General features: G+C 44.5%; 1 protein-coding gene across 1 annotated transcript in view; it reads right to left on the minus strand.

Annotated features, from left to right (window-relative positions):
- Positions 1–19,858, minus strand: part of PALMD (palmdelphin) — a 95,487-nt gene that overhangs the window by 51,895 nt on the left and 23,734 nt on the right. Inside the window, exon 2 of the mRNA XM_077452852.1 lies at positions 12,431–12,511. Coding sequence (XP_077308978.1) covers positions 12,431–12,511 — 81 coding nt within the window. The remainder of the gene's footprint in view (positions 1–12,430; positions 12,512–19,858) is intronic.

The following is a 19,858-nucleotide window of genomic DNA, read 5'->3' on the forward strand; positions in this document are numbered from 1 at the left end:
TGACAACACTGAAGAAATGACACTTTGCTACAATGTAAAGTAGCGAGTATACAACTTGAATAAAAGTGTAAATTTGCCTTCCCCTCAAAATAACTCAACACACAGTCATTAATGTCTAAACTGCTGGCAACAAAAGTGAGTATACACCTAAGTGAAAATGTCCAAATTGTGCCCAAAGTGTCAATATTTTGTGTGGCCACCATTATTTTCCAGCACTGGCTTAATCTTCTTGGGCATGCTGTTCACCAGAGCTTCACAGGTTGTCACGGGATTCCTCTTCCACTCCTCCTTGAGGAGATCACAGAGCTGGTGGATATTAGAGACCTTGCGCTCCTCCACCTTCCGTTTGAGGATGTCCCACAGCTACTCAATGGGGTTTAGGTCTGGAGACATGCTTGGCCAGTCCATGACCTTTACCCTCAGCTTCTTTAGCAAGGCAGCTGTCGTATTGGAGGTGTGTTTGGGGTCATTATCATGTTGGAATTCTGTCCTGCATCCCAGTCTCCGAAGGGAGGGGATCATACTCTTCTTCAGTATGTCACAGTACATGTTGGCATTTATGGTTCCCTCAATGAACTGTAGCTCCCCAGTGCCGGCAGCACTCATGCAGCCCCAGACCATGACACTCCCACCACCATGCTTGACTGTAGGCAAGACACACTTGTCTTTGTAAGCCTCACCTGGTTGCCACCACACTCGCTTGACACCATCTGAACCAAATACGTTTATTTTGGGCTCATAAGACCACAGGACATTGTTCCAGTAATCCATGTCCTTAGTCTGCTTGTCTTCAGCAAACGGTTTGTGGGCTTTCTTGTGCATTATCTTTAGAAGAGTCTTCCTTCCGTGATGACAGCCATGCAAACCAATTTGATGCAGTGTGCGGCGTATGGTCTGAGCACTGACAGGCTGTTCCCCCACCCCTTCAACCTTTGCAGCAATGTTGGCAGCGCTCATATGTCTATGAGCCCAAAGACAAAGACAACCTCTGGATATTAGCACATGCACTCAACTTCTTTGGTCGAGCATGGCGAGGCCTGTTCTGAGTGAAACCTATTCTGTTAAACCACTATATGGTCTTGGCCACCATGCTGCAGCTCAGTTTCAGGGTCTATCCAATCTTCTTATAGCCTAGGCTATCTTTATGTAGAGCAACAATTCTTTTTTTCATATCCTCAGAGAGTTCTTTGCCATGAGGTGCCATGTTGAACTTCCAGTGACCAGTATGAGAGAGTGAGAGTGATAACACCAAATTTAACACACCTGCTCCCCATTCACACCTGAGACCTTGTAACATTAATGAGTCACATGACACCAGGGAGGGAAAATGGCTAATTGGGCCCAATTTGCACACTTTCACTTAGGGGTGTACTCACATTTGTTGCCAGAGGTTTAGACATTAAGACATTAATAGCTGTGTTGAGTTATTTTGAGGGGACAGCAAATTTACACCGTTATTCAAGCTGTATACTCACTACTTAACATTGTAGCAAATTATCATTTCTTCAGGGTTGTCACATGAAAAGATATATAATAAAATATTTACAAAAATCTGAAGGGTGTATTCCCTTTTGTGAGATACTGTATCACCAGTCACTAATGGTGACAAGCCATTATGAAATGAAGAAGAGAAACAGAAAAAAACTTAAAAAGAGAATTAAAAATTATAGATCATTTGTGAGATTAGACCTGTGAGTTTAGAAGGCCATATTTGAGGCCATCCTTTTGCATTTCAATGTTTTTGAATAGTACATACCAGCATCCCTCTATTTTAGATGATGCACCTTCTCCCACTGCACATGAAGCTGTGTAGGGGGCCCTCCTCAAAAACCACTAGCCCCTCCAATCACCCTTCGCCCTGCCATTTGGAGACTGGGCTGGACACAATTGTGCGCCCCTTAGGCCGTTCAAACTGCATGCATGGGCAATTCGCTCTGCCCTTCTCTAGCTGAAACAGCTGAGCTTAACACATATTCACACAGTACACACATAATTTTAAATGCCCTGAGCAGCCATAATAAGCTCATTTAACGAAAGAGAGAGCATGTGCACTGCTTGTGCAGCCTAGAGTGTCTGCTAGGGGCACACAACTGTAGTGTCCAGCCCATTTTGCAACATTGGTTTGGCAGAATTAATTATGGCTAGAAGGAATTCTTTCGGAAATATCCTCACATTGATTTTAGGATGTAAAACAGCATCCCTTCTCCAGCTTTTCTGAGCATGTAAAGGGTATTGATAGTATTATAGAAAAGGCGGACAATGATGTTTCAAAAAAGTTGGAAGTCTCATCTAAGCTATCAAATGATGAATACTTAGTGCATCAATAAAAATCTAAATGTGGGTGATTTAATGACAGCCAGTCAAGAAGACAAATAAAGGACAGAAAGGTAGTCTAATGCCGCGTACACACGTAGCCGACTATCCAGCAGACTTTCCGTCGGACTTTCCGAACGGGCTACTTGCCCACACACGGCTATAAGAAGGCGCGGTGGCCCGGCAGAAGAACCGAAGAGGGGGACAAGACCCCAGAAGTCAGAAGAAGGGTGGCGGCGAGGAAGAAAGCCGGGCTCCTCCGCTAGCAAAAGAGCTAGAAGAAGATAGCGGAGGAGTCCGGCGAGAAGACCCCCCGAAGACGGAAGAGCCCCGGAGCTGTGCAATAAACTATTTTTACCCTGTGTTGTGTTTTTTTTAAACTTTTTTCACAGGTGAATGGGTAGGGGTACATTGTACCCCATACTCATTCACATAGGGTGAGGGGCCGGTATCCGGGGACAAGGTGCTTTGGGGACAAGGTGTTTTGGGGTGGGGGGGGCCGCTTCCCCAAGGCACCCCCCATGTTGAGGGCACACGGCCTGGTACGGCTCAGGAGGGGGGCGCTCGCTCGTCCCCCCCTTTCCTGGCCGGCCGGGTAGCGTGCTTGGACAAGGGTCTGATGTGGACCTGGGGGGGACCTCCACGCCAATTTTTTCGGCGTTGGGGTTCCCCTTTAAGTCCATACCAGGTGGCGGGGCTAGCGACGTCTCCTTCGTGGGCCCTACCTACCTGGAGACGCGCTCGAAATGAGCGGACTTTTCTCCGGGCGTTAATTTCAAAAGTACGGGGGACTGGCACACACACGGCCGGATTGTCCGCCGAAATGCGAGTCCGGCGGGAAGATTGGAGTGCAAAACTACTTTCTAAGTCCGCCATACTTTCGGGTCAAAAAAGTATGGCGGAGGCTACACACGGGGGGATTGTCCGGCGAACTTGAGTTTGCCGGACTTTTCCACCCGATTGTTTGATCGTGTGTACGCGGCATTAGCTAGAAAGTCAACACAACAAGAGTATAAGTTGGTGAAGTAAAATTAGAAAAATATATACATAAAACTATTTTTCAGAAATAAAAAACTTATAATTGGCATGTGCGTATGTATTCACCCCCTTTGTTATGAAGCCCATAAAAAGCTCTGGTGCAACTAATTACCTTCAGAAGTCACATAATTAGTGAAATTATGTCCACCTGTGTGCAATCCAAGTGTCACATGATCTGTCATTACATATACACACCTTTCTGAAAGGCCCCAGAGGCTGCAACACCTAAGAGGCACCACCAACCAAACACTGCCATGAGGACCAAGGAACTCTCCAAACAAGTAAGGGACAATGTTGTTGAGAAGTTACAGTCAGGGTTAGGTTATAAAAAAATAAATCCAAATCTTTGATGATCCCTGGGAGCACCATTAAATCTATCATAACCAAATGGAAAGAACGTGGCACAACAGCAAACCTGCCAAGAGATGGCTGCACACCAAAATTCATGGACCAGGAAAGGAGGGTATTAATCAGAGAGTCAGCTCAGAGACCTAAGGTAACCCTGGAGGAGCTGCAGAGTTCCACAGCAGAGACTGGAGTATCTGTACATAGGACAACAATAAGGCGTACTCTCCATAGAGTTGGGCTTTATGGACAAGTGGCCAGAAGAAAACCATTACTTTCAGCAAAAAACAAAAATGACATGTTTTGAGTTTGCAAAAAGGCATGTGGGAGACTCCCAAATTGTATGGAGGAAGGTGCTCTGGTCTGATGAGACTAAAATGTAACTTTTTGGCCATCAAAGAAAACGTTATGTTTGGCGCAAATCCAACACATCACATCACCCAAAGAACACCATCCCCAACAGTGAAACATGGTGGTGGCAGCCTCATGCTGTGGGGATGTTTTTCAGCAGTCAGGACTAGGAAACTGGTCACAGTTGAGGGAAAGATGGATGGTGCTAAATACAGGGATATTCTTGAGCAAAACCTGTACCGCCCTGTTTGTGATTTGAAGCTAGGACGGAGGTTCACCTTCCAGCAGGACAATGACCCCAAACACACTGCTAAAGCAACACTTGAGTGATTTAAGGGGAAACATGTAAATGTATTGGAATGGCTTAGTCAAAGCCCAGACTTCAATCCAATAGAAAACCTGTGGTCAGACCTAAAGATTGCTGTTCACAAGCGCAAACCATCCAACAGGAGCTGGAACGATTTTGCAAGGAGGAAGGGGCACAAATCCCAGTGGTAAGATGTAGCAAGCTCATAGAGTTATCCAAAGCAACTTTTAGCTGTGATTGTTGCAAAAGGTGGCTCTACAAAGTATTGACTTTAGTGGGATGAATAGGTAAGCACATTGACTTTTTTTGTTATTTTGCCTTATTTGTTGTTTGCTTCACAATAAAAAACAAAACAAAAAAAAACATCTTCAGAGTTGTGGGCATGTTCTGTAAATTAAATGATGAACATCCTCAAACAATCCATGTTAATTCCAGGTTGTGAGGCAACAAAACATGAAAAATGTCAAGGGGGGTGAATAGTTTTGCAAGGCACTGTATTATCAATGCACGTTGCTGGGGGAGCACGTTGCTTATTGGGCACTTAAACCCCCCCCAGTCCCAGACCAATTTTCAGCTTTCAGAGCTGATGCACTTTGAATGACAATTGCGCGGGCATACAACACTGTACCCAAATGAAATTTTTATCATTTTTTTCCCACAAATAGAGCTTTCTTTTGGTGGTATTTAATTACAGCTCGGAGTTTTATTTTTTGCTAAACAAACAAAAAAAGATGTAAAAAAAAAAAATCATGTTTAATAGTTTGTTATAAATATTTTTCTCCTTCATTGAAGTGCGCTGATGAGGCAGCACTGATAGGCTGCACTGGTGGGCACTGATAGGCTGCATTGGTGGGCACTGATAGGCTGCACTGGCGGGCACTGATAGGCATAGTTAAGGCGGCACTAATAGGCACAGATAAGGTGGCACCGATAGGCACAGATAAGGCAGTACTGATGGGCACAGATAAGGCGGCACTGATGGGCAAAGATGGGCACGGATGGGTGGCACGGATGGGTGGCACTAAGGGGCACTGATAGGTACCACTGATAGATGGGACTGATGGGCACTGATAGGTGGCACTGGTAGGTGGCTCTGATAGGTGGCACTGCTGGGCACTGATGGGCGGCACTGCTGGGCTCTGATGGGCACTGGTAGATGACACTGATGGGCACGGATATGTGGCACTGGGGTGCAGCACCGTTGTTGAGGCAGATTGTGGGCACTGTGGGTGGCACTGTGGGTTGCACTGCTGGGTGGCACTGTGGGCACTGCTGGGTGGCACTGACGGGGGGGCACTTATGTTTTATTAAGGTGGCACTGGCAGGGGGCAGGTGGGCATTGGCAGGGCTGGCCGTGATCGGGACTGATGTCCCGATCACGGCCGCCGGTGATCGGCTCTTTTTTTTCTCCTCGCGCTGTCAGCGCGAGGAGGAATAATAGCCGATTACCGGCTCCGTTGCATCACATGATCAGCTGTCATTGGCTGACAGCTGATCACGTGATAAGGGGTCGGGATCGACCCCTTGCTCGGATCAGTGATCAGGCGAGTCTCATAGACTCGCCGATCACAGAGCGCGCCGCGCGCGCCCCCCAGGGGGCGCGCAGGCCACTCGTGCACGGGACGACATCAATAGACGTAGTCCCGGCAAAGGAGGTCCGCGCTGTAGCCGTCATTCGGCTATAGCGCGGATCTCAAGTGGTTAAGGCTTCTTTCTCTACGTGATTCTTTATACAAGTGATATGCACTTCAAGCTCTGCTCTTCAGCGATTACACAAAGCATACATAGCAAACTGCACTGAAAAGCACCAAACAGGCTGCTGGTGACCCTGTCTCTCTCAGCTCTCCTTCCACTCTGTAACATATGCTCTCTACCACTCCTTCTGGCAGTTGTGTCCTCTCTCCTCAAATTTTCTTACCTTCACCCCTCAGCTTATATATATTACACTCCCTTCTGTCCTCTTCCTATTATGATCCTACCAACTCTTGCTAATTCTACATCCATATACTAATAAAACCTCTTGGACTCTGGGGCATGTCCCTTTATATAAATCGCACTCCCACATTACCTCCCTCACCCTCCTGCTTCTCCTAACCTCTGATGACATGTGCCCAAACACTGGGCCTCTATCGTTTGGCTTTGCCCGGCACTCCTACCTCTCTACACCCTCTGGCAGCAGCTGCAATCCACAGAACTTGATCTCTATTCTCTTCCCAAAACCAGCCTCCTTTTCTCTTGTGCTCTCTGGAATGCCTGCTCTGTCTGTAACAAACTCACCTCCCTCTATGACCTGTTTATCACAACTTCCTTTAACCTTCTTGCCATTACCAAAACCTGGCTTCCTGAATCTGACACTGCTTCCCCTGCTTCCCTCTCCCATGGTGGCCTTCTCTGGAATCACTCCCCCAGACCCAGTGGATGGAAGAGAGGTGTAGTGGGACTCCTTCTAGCCCCACACAGCACCTATCGGTACTTTACTTTACCCACCTCCCACTCTGACACTCTCATTGTATTTGTCTGTTTTCTCCTGGGTTTCTAAGAATTGCTGTCATCTACTGCCAACCTTGACCGGTATCAACCTTCCTCCTCTCACTGTCATCCTTCCTGGACAAGCTCGTCCTCCTCACTATGCGCAGAATCAGGCCCCGATGTCTACAACCCTGGCAAACAGAAGTCTCAGAAAACATCCCAGGAGGACTTCAACCAATATAATTCTGCCCTCCAAAAATACTATTCCCTATTATCACATCCTCATCTAATTCCTGTCAACACTTTTGTACCTTTAACTATCTACTCTGTCCTCCCTGTCTCCACCCACTAACTCACTCATTGCCCAGGAGATCGCCAATCACTTCAAAAATAAGATTGATACAATTTGTGAGGAGATCCCCAATGTGCAGAAACCTCACCCAATTAAAACCCCATGTCCACAGGTACAATCATTACTTCCTTCAGTCAACCCTGCTAGTCTTATCAAGGTTGATAAAGTTTTTTCTAACCCCCATCTAACCACCTGCCCCCTGGATCCTTCTCCCACGCAAATACCCCTGTTTTGCTCCTGTTGAGATCATTAGTAAGACCTTATCTGGAATATGCAGTTCAGTTTTGGGCACCAGTTCTCAAAAAGGATATCGGGGAACTGGAGAAAGTGCAGAGAAGGGCAACCAAACTGATAAGAGGCATGGAGGAACTCAGCTATGAGAAAAGATTAGAGGAACTGAATTTATTCACTCTTGATAAGAGGAGATTAAGGGAGGATATGATAAACATGTACAAATATATAAGGGGTCCATATAGTGAACTTGGTGTTGAGTTATTCACTTTACATTCCACAAAGAGGACAAGGGGGCACTCTTTATGTCTAGAGGAAAAGAGATTTCATCTCCAAATACGGAAAGGTTTCTTCACAGTAAGAGCTGTGAAAATGTGGAATAGACTCCCTGCAGAGGTGGTTCTGGCCAGCTCAGTGGATTGCTTTAAGAAGGGCCTGGATTATAAGTGTACATAATATAACTGGGTACTAACATTTATAGGTAAAGTTGATCCGGGGTAAATCCGCTTGCCTCTCGGGGGATCAGGAAGGAATTTTTTCCCCTGATTTAGAAAATTGTATCATTCTCTGCTGTGGTTTTTTGCCTTCCTCTGGATCAACTGTGGGTATAGAATTGGGAATATGGGATTGTATGATATTATTTTTTTTTTTTTGTGGTTGAACTGGATGGACTTGTGTCTTTTTCAACCTGACTAACTATGTAACTATGTAAATGCCACGTTCACCCTCTGACTCTTACACTCCCTAACTCACATCTTCAGCCTCTCCCTCTCTTCAGGCATCTTACCCAGCTCTCTAAAACATGTGCTAGTCACCCCCATCCTTAAAAACCCTTCACTGTTCTGTACTACTCCTCCTGGACCCATCTGCTGCCTTTGACACAGTGGACCACCCCCTCCTACTTAAAAAAACTCCACTCCTTTGGTCTCCATGATTGCATTCTTCAGTGGTTCTCATCCTACCTATCCCACCCCACCTTCAGTGTCACTTACAACTCTACTGCCTCCTTTCCTCTTCTATTCTCCATCGGGTTCCCCAAGGTTCTGTTCTTGGACCTCTCCCTTTCTCAATTTACACCTCCTCTCTGGGTCAGTTGATTGCCTTCCATTGCTTTCAATACCTTTTCTACGTGGATGACACAAATCTATCTCTCTACCCCCAGCTCACTCCATCAGTCTTCTCACACATCACCAACTTACTAACAGACATATCAGCCTGGATGTCACATGACTTCCTCAAACTCAACCTATCAAAAACTGAGCTCATGATATTTCCTCCCCCACGCGCCTCTTCCCCTGATTTCTCTGTCAAAATCAACGGCTCAACTATCAACCCATCCCCCATGACCAGATCCTAGGTGTAATCTTGGAACTATCCTTTCAGCCCCACATTCAATTTCTGTCCTAAGCTTGCCGCCTCAACCTCCATAACATCTCCAAGATATTCTCCTGCCTAATCAATGACACCACAAAGCTTCTAAGCCACTCCCTGGTCATATCTCGCCATGACTACTGCAACTCCCTCCTCATTGGCTTACCTTTAGCCACTGCAATACCACTTTCGCCCCTTCCTGCCCAGGACAATTTTCAGCTGTCGCACTTTGAATGACAATTGCGTGGTCATGCAACAGTGTACCCAAACAAAATTTTTTACATTTTCTTCTTACAATAGAGCTTTCTTTTGGTGGTATTTGATTTATTTTATTTTTTATTTTTGCTAAACAAACTAAAAGAGGCAGAAAAAAAAGCTTTTCTTAGTTTCTGTAAAAAAAAAAGTTTGTTTTCTCCTTCACTGACGGGCACTGATGAGGCGGCACTGATGGGCACTGAGTTGGCACTGATAAGGTGGCACTGGTGAGGAGGCACTGATATGTAGAATTGATGGGCACTGATAGGCGGTACTGATATGCAGCACTGATGGGCACCGATAGGCGGCACTGATATGCAGCACTGATGGGCACTTATGGGCACTGATAAATGCCACCGATTGGCACTGATAGGTGGCACTTATTGGCACTGACAGATGGCACTGATGGACACTAATAGATGACACTGATGGGCAGCACTGATGATGAGGCACTGACAGGTGTTACTGCTGGACACTGATTGACACTGTGATGTGTACTGATTGGCACTGTGGTGGGCTCTGATTGGCACTGTGGTGGGCACTGTTTGGCACTGTGGGGGGCACTTAGAGTCATAACATGATTGAGGATGCAGTGCGTGCTGGCATGTTATCCTGCTGGGCGTCATATGACGCCCAGTCAGGATAACAGAATCATTTCCTGGCCATCAATCTGCTATATGCTGGGTGAGAAGTGGTTAAATAGGTTATTCCCCTTCAGTTCATCATAAATGTTGATGCCAGGCCCATCCATCTTACAAATCGCAAAGCATCTGTTATCCCTCTCTGCCAATCCCTCCATTGGCTGCAACTCAACCAACAAATTAAATTCAAGATACTATTAATACCTTACAAAGCCATCCACAACTTGGCCCCCAGCTACATTACTAACCTAGTCTCAAAATGCCAACCAAATCGCTCTCCTTGTTCCATCCAAGACCTCCTGCTCTCTAGCTCCCTTGTCATTTCATCCCATGCTCGCCTCCAAGACTTTTCCCTGAGCCTTTCCCTTCCTCTGGAATGCTCTACCCCAATCTGTCTGACTGTATCCTGCTTTGTCCATTTTCAGATGATCCCTGAAGCTCATCTCTTCAGAGAAGCTTATCTGACACACACACACTAACAACTGTACATTCATTTCCTCCATCAGCACATCCTCCAAAGTTATTACCTTTTGTATCTGTTGACCCTCCCTCTTAGTTTTTAAGCTTTAATGAGCAGGGCTCTCTAATTCCTATTGTATTAAAGAGGAAGTAAACTCTTCCACTCTGATGCTTCCTTTCATTTATTCCATTATAATAAGTAATTATCAAACTATAGCCACTGTAATCCAGCCAAAATCTCATATTACTTACTGTTTAAAGAAACTTTAAAAAACTTGTTTCCAGGGGTTAGGCAGCACCATCTTAAGTATTGTTTTCTGAGTCCACAGTGGAGTGTATTTCTGCCCTTACATTGAGCACTTCCTGTACTGTTAACCAAGCCTCCTTCTCAATCCAACGTTTCTATGGAAACCCTGCTTCCCCATTTATAGCTGACTTGTTTTAGTTCATAGTATTTACTTGTGCCGATGGTCTAATGTTTGTCTTTGTCAGTCTTATCAGCTTCAGCTGATAAGACTGCAGTAATGGCCAGGTTTACACTGCATGTGATGTCACATGGTCACATGGTGTGTAGGAGGAAGCTATGAGTGATTCTGCAGCCTCCTGGGATTTCAGTGGTGTGCTGTAGGAAGTCCTGATAACAGATAGATAAGCACATAGAGAGGGTGCCGTAAATCAGGGGAGATCTGGGCATGCTCAGTGACGTCATTCTAAAGAACAAAAAGGATTACAACAATACTAAGCAAGTAAGGAGATATCTACAAGCAGTGTTCATAAGGGCTTTTTATGCTGATTTACATGGGACAAAGTTGTGGGGGAGAGTTTACAACCACTTTAAAGTGTATTGTAGTTGTACTGTCTACCCTCAAGTTGTTTACGCAAGTTGTGTGTAAACTATGGGCGCTATATAAATCCTGTACAATAATAATAATTATATTCCACTAGAAACCTAATTTAAAGGTCTTCTGTCCAGCCTACTTTGATTGCATGGAGGCCAGATAGATTAGAGCTAATGAATATTTCTGATTGCCAAAGAAGACAACACTTCCTCGCCTGACAAAGATGAAGTGTTTGATGAGAATGTACAAGTTGACTTTGCTAAAGCAATCCAATCCTTTTGGCAGTAAAATTATTTTTTTGAACAAAAACACTTTATATTTATGCAGCTGCTTGTATAAGGCCTAAGTGTATTTAGGCAGCTACTGAATTACTTACCATTCACTGTGTGAATGCATTTTAAATAGATAGTTTTGCCTCTTGTGCTGTTATGTCACACTGACTGTTTTTATTTACTGATTAATAATGGCACTAAAAGTTTCTAAATTTAAAAAATGAAGATACTGTTTAGGCTACAGAAGTGTTATAATGGCCACCAGACATTTTAAAGTGATATTAAAGCTCCATTTTTGTATATATATTTTTTATAACAAACATGTTATACTTACTTGCTCTAGTTTTACACAGAGCAGCTCTGATTCTCTTCTTTTCGGGTCCCCTGCCAGCACTCCTGGCTCCTCCCCCTCATGCAGTGTCCATGAAGAAAGCTTGCCCTGGGGGCACCGATGCATGCTGGCTTCCAAGCCACTGATCTATGCATCCATAAGACACATAGAGCTGTGGCTCAGCACCACCCCTGCTCTCTTCTCATTGGCTCACTGGCTGTGATTGACAGCAGTGGGAGCCAATGAGGAGGGAGAGTCCCCATACAGCCGAACATCGCTGGATCAGAGGGGGCTCAGGTAAGGATTAGGGGGGCTGAAGGGAGCACTGCACACAGAAGTTTTTTTACCTTCATGCATTATGCATGAATGTAAAAAACCTTCAGCCTGTAGAACCACTTTCATCATGGATCACAGATGTAACTGGTGTAACTATTTTTTTTTTTTCGATCTCTGGACACAAACCACTTACAAGCATTTTGGGCTATAATAAAAAGGCGACCAGGAGAGCAAGACTTGTAAACAATCACAAGAGGCTAATGTAAGCATGCATCTATGGCGGGAGAGGGTGTTTTAGTTTATATTAAACTCCACAGTACTTTTTAAATGCTTTAAAATGCTCCAAACAACAGTAATAAAAGCAGATAAACACGGATAACAAAATGTAAAAATGAAAGAAGATAAACCCACTTAACATAATATTTATCAATGAAAGCAGATAAACTCACACAACATAATATTAAAGCCAATCAAGGCAAATAACATAATATTTATCCATAAAAGAAATGGTGCAAATAAGCAAATTCTGGAGATACAAGGAAACTATTTTCAAATACCGATATACTGCAATTTGCTGTACCTTTAAATGATGTAGTTTTAATTTTCCTTCTTCAATTTTAAGGCGTCTTTGTGCAATTTCTTCTTGCAACTTCCTCTTATCCTGAAGCAAAAAATATATATATATAAATTAATCGATGAATAATTTATGGAAACGTCTAACTAAGGTATGGTCATAAAAGTCCCAACCCTACCTTCATTATATAATGACCTAATGTTGTCCAGTTAAAGCGGAGTTCCAGCTGTTTCTGTGTTTATTAAAAGTCAGCAGCTACAAAAAGTGTAGCTGCTGACTTTTAATAAACACACACTCACCTGTCCCACGATCCAGTGATGCAGCCACCTGTAGCCTTGGTTGTCTCCCCCACGCTGGCATCACTAGTATGGCACCCGGCTGTGACAGCTGGGTGCGCATGCATGAGTCGCAAGTCTCTTGAATGACCAGGCAATCTTTTGGGACCTGTGACATGTCCCAGAGGAGGAAGGGGGAAGAGGAGAACTAACGCTCAATTCGCCTAGGTAGCGAGAGTGGAAGTGGGAGCTGGGTACCTGTCAAACCAGGTACCCCCCCAAAAAAAAATCATGCCAAATGTGGCGTGTCAGGGGGTCAGGAGTAATTAAAGCGGAAGTTCCACTTTTGAGTGGAACTCCACTTTAAGGACAAACTATTTAAGGATATTCTATTACTATTTAGGGAGCAACAATGAGAACATCACCTGCTGGAAATGTACATTTTTACAGTAGTGATTTCCTGGCTTGGTGGAAAATCTCAAAATGTCAATGGGTGAATAGCATGAGAAATGACAAGTCATAATCATACAGAGGACAGACAGATGTCTCCCCATCTGTCATTCTCTAGAAGTTAACTCCCCACCTGTGGCCACCCCCACAGTGTACTTCCCAGGGTCTATTGGTTGCCTAGCTTTGTGAAAGATAAACTCCTATTTCCTTTAAATAGGTGTTCAAAGAAACAAAGCACATGCCCTAAATCAATAATATTGCGCTCCCCACCTTAAATAATATTGCATTCTATTCATTGGCTCCTGCTGTTGTCAAAGTCAGTTAGCCAACCAGGAGAGAGAGGGGGTGGGGCCAAACTGCAGCTCGTGGTTTGAATGGGCACACTGAGCTGCAGCTTGGCTTGGGTGCCCCCATAGGAAGCTGCTTGCTGTGGGGGCACTCATCGGGAGGGAGGGGCCAGAAACACAGAAGAGGGACCCAAGAAGAGGAGTAACTGGGCTGATCTGTGGAAATCCACTGCAACAGAGCAGGTAAGTATAACCTGTTTATTATTTTTAAAGAAAATAAATACACTTTACAGTCACTTTAATTGCTTTATAAGTATAAATGTAAAAATCTTGCAAAGTTGTTGTAAAGTCACAACATAACAATGAACACATTTATGAAATAGTGTATATTCAAATAAATCACCAACACACACATTTATATCTAAAGGTGAACCACACTCTTTAGGGTCCACAGTCATCCAGTAGAGTACATGTCACCTTCATGGCCACCACCATCAGAAAATCATACCAAAAACTACCGCTTTCAAAGTGAGCATACAATAATCTGATCATTAGTACACAGCTTTCAAGAGCCAATCATGACAGTTCATTTGATAATACCCGATGGGACTGGCACGAAAATATTTCTCAAACAATATCAGATCATCCAATTTTCATGTAATCAGTACAGTTGTTGCTCAAAAAATACAATACAAATACAATACATCACATTACATCACTTCCAAGATTTTAATCTGTTGTAGGAGATGTTTTGGCACTTTAGTAAACTCTTCATTTTCCTTCTGAGACTAGAATGTAAAAATAAAAATGGACAATTATTCGTCCAATAATCTCATTGTGTGCACCAGGCATAAGGATTGAATGGGTGCGCATGCACAGCAATAAAAGATCACCACACGGATGTTTTGCGGAAAAGGATGTGCAGTGTGCATCGCCAATCTGAGCCATACAGTCACGTATTTGACTTGGTCGTCTGTGCTAAGGGGGGTTAAATAAGGGACAATTGTGCCAAAGGTCAACACTGCCAGATCACAGTATTTTGCGTAAATAAGACCATCTTGCATGCCAAAAATAAAAATCTGAATTTCCCAAGTTCCAACCCAGGTCATTTGGTGTTTACTATAGCGAATACAGTATATATATTTTTTTTTATGCAAAAAATTAGATAAAAGGAATTGAAGGGCTATCCCATAAATATACATAATTACAAAGTATACAGAAGAAAAGGTTTTACATTTTTAATCAAGCTAAATTATTTTACACAAACATTAAATAATGTAAAGTATAACTAAAGGCAAAACTTTTTTTTTTAGATTTTTATAGCGTGGAGAGGGATTAGTCCACCTGTCAAGGGGGTGGGGGAAATGGGATGAGTGGCAGTGCTGGCAAGGAGTTGGGATCAGTGGCAGTTCTGGTGGGGGATGGGATCAGTGGCAGTGCTGGGGGGAGTTCTGATCAGCCAACTTAGGTGTCCTTGATCAAGGTCATTTGCTGATCTGAGATCTGTAGTAGGGACTTTTAATGGCAACTCTAATCATAGGTAGTGTTACTGTGTCTCCAGCTTCACTGTGTCTCCAGCTCTGTGGTGTCTCGCAGCAGTGACACCTATGCCGAAATCAGGAGATACTGTCTCTACTGGCCCCTCCCACTTCACATTCCTCCCCAGTCAACTGACCTCTAGTCTCTCCCTCCCAGCCATGCCGTGAACTGAATAGATGGCTGCAGGCTCCAGGAACAGCCCAGCAGGGTGGCTACAGGCTCCAGGGACAGTCCTGCTTGGCCGGCTACAGGCTTCAGGGACAGTCCTGCTGGGCGGCTCCAGGCTCCAGGGACAGTCCTGCTGGGCGGCTACAGGCTCCAGGGACAGTCCTGCTGGGAGGCTACAGACTCCAGGGACAGTCCTGCTGGGAGGCTACAGTCTCCAGGGACAGTCCTGCTGGGCGGCTACAGGGACAGTCCTGCTGGGCAGGTACAGGCTACAGGGACAGTCCTGCTGGGCAGGTACAGGCTCCAGGGACAGTCCTGCTGGGCGGCTGTGAAAAGGCTGAGAGAGCAGTGCGGACTTCAGGAACAGCCCAGGATTCGGTGACCCCGGGCAAATTGCCATTCAACCCCCAAGGGGGTCCCGACCCCCAGATTGAGTACCACTGTGTTAGGGTCTCATTAGTACTAGCTAAGAGCACAATTTTGGACATATATTTTTTTATCCTTTTAATTTCCATAAACCTAACACCAAGAACTAATTGTGTTGAGCATACATTTTTCTGAAAAATGTAGAAACCTTTGCATAAGCACATACTAGATATTTATGTTGTTTTGTGTATGTAATTTAGCACCATTCGACAACTAACACCTCATTTTGAGAATCTGCACTATAATTCTGGCAGGGGAAAACATGTCCTAAAACAGTCAGCAAAACAAAAGTAAATATTAAGGTTTAACCTGGGAGAGCTAAAGATTATAGTTTTTACAGTGGGACATATTCTTGCATACAAAAACAGATAATTGTTGGCATAATGAATATACAGTATATACTGTATATACACAGTATATACTAATATATATATATATATAAAAATAATATCTCACAAAAGTGAGTACACCCCTCACATTTTTGTAAATAATATTTTATTATATCTTTTCATGTGACAACACAGAAAAAAATGACACTTTGCTACAATGTAAAGTAGTGAGTGTACAGCTTGTATAACAGTGCAAATTTGCTATCCCCTCAAAATAACGCAACACGCAACCATTAATGTCTAAACAGCTGGCAACAAAAGTGAGTACAACCTTAAGTGAAAATGTCCAAATTTGGCCCAATTAGCCATTTTCCCTTCCTGGTGTCATGTGACTCTTAGTGTTACAAGGTCTCAGGTGTGAATGGGTTAAATTTGGCCTTATCGCTCTCACTCTCTCATACTGGTCACTGGAAGTTTAACATGGCACCTCATGCAAAAGAACTCTCTGAGGATCTGAAAAAGAGAATTATTGCTCTACATAAAGATGGCCTAGGCTATAGGAAGATTGCCATGACCCTGAAACTGAGGAAAGGTTCCCCCCAGAATAGGCCTTGGTCCAGTTGTGTGCATGTACTCAGCATCAAATACTGTACACACATTCCACGATTCTAAGATGGAAAAGAGGGACATCCTGTAGGATTGAATATGTAGGTAATAGACAGGTCCCTGTAACATGGACCATGAGAAGTTTGGGATTTAAAAAGGACAAACAATTATACTCAGCTAGGTGAGGTCCCCCACCAGCTTTGCAGTGAGAACTGAGCAATCAAATGCTGTGGATCGCTCAGTTCTCCCCATCTGCTCTCTCCTCTGGTGCTCACTGAAGAGCTGGGCTGTGGAGGGGGCGGGAGGAGCAGGCTCAGTCTCAGAGCACATCATTGAGAGGCTGAGCCAGGTGCTGGTCCAGGTATCTGGGGGGTTCCCGACTATGTGGTCGGGATCTTTCCTGAGCCTGGACCCGCTGTGACCTCAGAAGATAGTGGGTTTTAGCCTACTGTAGGCTGAAAATATGTCACCGGAGAGCAGAATCAACTGCATTCCTGTGATCCATAGGAGAAGTATGACCAAAAAAGCTTTGGCCATACTTCTCCTTTAAAACATATGAATGATCAGTTAAACCCACTAGGCTTTCTTTACAAAGACTTTTTCTTGGTAACCATTGCAACGCTCAGAAAGATGGATGAAAAAAAATGATATAGCAATTGGTTAGGTTCTAAACCATGCTGTGATTGCTGAGCTAGTGTGGTCAACTGGTCAACAGTGTGATCCCTCCCGCCACTTCAGTTTAACCACACTTCTCAGAAAAAGAGGTACTGTATATCTAATGAGGTTGAGAATTGAGAATGCTCATATCTGGCAGCAGGTGCACAGTGGAGACCAGGATCCTCATTCACCACAGCAGGGGGAGGGGATCAGCTCAGGTCATAACACAAACACTCCTGATTGTCCCTTATTTAACCCCCCTAAAGTATTTGGTGGGGCTGGGAAATCTACAGTATCTGCTGCCTGCCAGTAAACATCCACTGCACTCACAATAGTAAAGGATTAGTCAGCGCTGGTGGGGCTGTGTAATTAATCTATGGGCTGCTAGTAAACATCCACTGCACAGTGCAGTGGAAGTTTACTTGGAGCTTGCAGATCAATCACACAGCCCAGTCAGTGCTGATTGACTTCTTTAAGTGCAGCCCTAATTCTGTATATAGCAGGCACATATGGACATCTTACTCTTGCTGCCATGTGCTTGCCTTTATTGATATAACTTCCTCAGATAAGCCATACACCCAGGTATGATCATCAGTAGCACAGTCATTGCAGGCTGCCAGTTTTCTCAGATCATGTAATCTATGGCCAAGCTGGTTCACAGATATGATTAATGGAGATTGACTGTGAGTGTTTGCTCTAGGGCACCACCTGCCACTACATCTTATCTTCATGCAACCTCCTGCAAATCTAGCTACTAGTACTGCAATAGGAGGAGCGTCTGTGGAGTCACCTAGAAGTGTACAGTATGTCTCGTCTGTTCCTCAGTTGCCTGCCTGTCAGGGAGATGTATGCATGAACACCACCTTCACCTGCACCAGGCCTACACATACAGTAGAAACCTGTTCTCTGGAATTACATAGAGATGGTGGTGTTTCCCTGTTGGTCTTCCCCCTCCAGCTGGCTCTCTAGGGCATGGGTCTTCAAACTATGGCTCTCCAGTTGTTCAGGAACTACTATTCCCATCATGCTCAGTCATGTCTGTGAATGTCAGAGTTTTACAATGCCTCATGGGATGTGTAGTTTCGCAACAGCTGGAGGGCCGTAGTTTGAGGATCCTTGCTCTAGGGGGTTGCAGGCTTCAGTGATATTATTAGATCCTGTAGGGTGGGGGTTGGGTTGCAGCTTCTACTGGTTCTAATAATAATAAGGGCTCAGTCAGCATTGGCAGGGCTGTGTGAGCGATCTGTCGGCTGCTAGTAAACATCCACTGCATTCATAATAGCACAGGATCAGTCAGTGAAGACAGGGTTGCAACAGCTAATCCAGGGCAAACAGTGTGTGTGTGTGTGATACTCCACAGTGAGTGATCTAATTCTCAATTTTATTGTTATATTTTGCTATATGGGAAGATAAGAGAGAGGTTGATGGCTACAGTGCTGTGCTGTAACTCCACCATAGCAATGCCCATAAATTGGACTTCAGCTTGGGGTGGAGCTGACAGCCACCACACACACATAAAAATGTGCTTTTATTGGGTCAGAACAGGCACAGTGCTACATGCATTTGGTGCTCTGGGGTATTCAATAAGTTATTGGGTATTCAATAATTCAAAAAGAATATTTAAGTTATGATGATACATTTCTTAACAGTACATTTATCGTGCTGTGTAATCTGCTTTAAGGGACCAGGAAATCATTTTTTTGGGGTTTCACAAAGACTTTAATTACTGCTTTGTTACAGATATTAAAATATGGAAATACACACACACACACATATATATTATTGCATTTATTGCATACCACAATAGTTGAAGCAACACAATAATTTTAAATATTTGATGAATGTTCTCAGATGTATCAGGCCAACAGCACTGAGTAACAACAGAATGTACTGTAACATTAATTGGCATCATACAAGAAACTTCCTTCCTGTAGCAAGAAAATCCTTTGTTAAACTGTACTATAAATGTCTATAGTCCCACTACTTTAGAAAGTATGCAGCAATACCTGTAACAAACAGGACATGTTCTAATTTTATGAGTGCAAATAACCATATTGTGCATTTGTGGTAAATACCTGCACACTTATTTGGTGAGATAGGTTACAACTTAAAGCGGAGGTCCACCCTAAAATGGACCTCCGCTCATCGGAATCCCCCCCCTCCGGCGCCACAATTGGCACCTTTCAGGGGGGAGGGGGGTGCAGTTACCTGGATAATCCAGGTAACTGCACCCACTTCCGGGATAGCTGTCTGCGGAAAGGGGCGTAGATTACGCCCCTTTCCGCAACTGCCCGCCCCTTTGCGCAAGTGCCCCGCTGCCTGCTGGGAAACACACAGTTCCCAGAGGCAGCGGGGACCGTCCGGATTGCGCCGCGCGGCTCGCGCATGCGCAGTAGGGAACCGGGAAATTAAGCCGAAAGGCTCCATTTCCTGATTCCCATACCCAAGATGGCGGCGGCAGGACCCGACAGACGACCTAGCGATCGGCTTCGGGTGCCGACATCGCAGGCGCGCTGGACAGGTAAGTGTCACTATTTTAAAAGTCAGCAGCTGCAGTATTTGTAGCTGCTGGCTTTTAAAAAAATAAAAAAAAACGCGGAGTCCCGGTGGACTCCCGCTTTAAACACCAACTTCTTAGACTGCTGTCAAAAGTGCTGAAAAGTCAACTAACGCTAAAGCAGCGCTGACAGCACTCTG

Source organism: Lithobates pipiens, unplaced genomic scaffold (assembly GCF_037356315.1).
Source record: "Lithobates pipiens isolate NorthernLeopardFrog02 unplaced genomic scaffold, aLitPip1_a1.2 Scaffold_23, whole genome shotgun sequence".
Classification (NCBI taxonomy): Eukaryota; Metazoa; Chordata; class Amphibia; order Anura; family Ranidae; genus Lithobates; species Lithobates pipiens.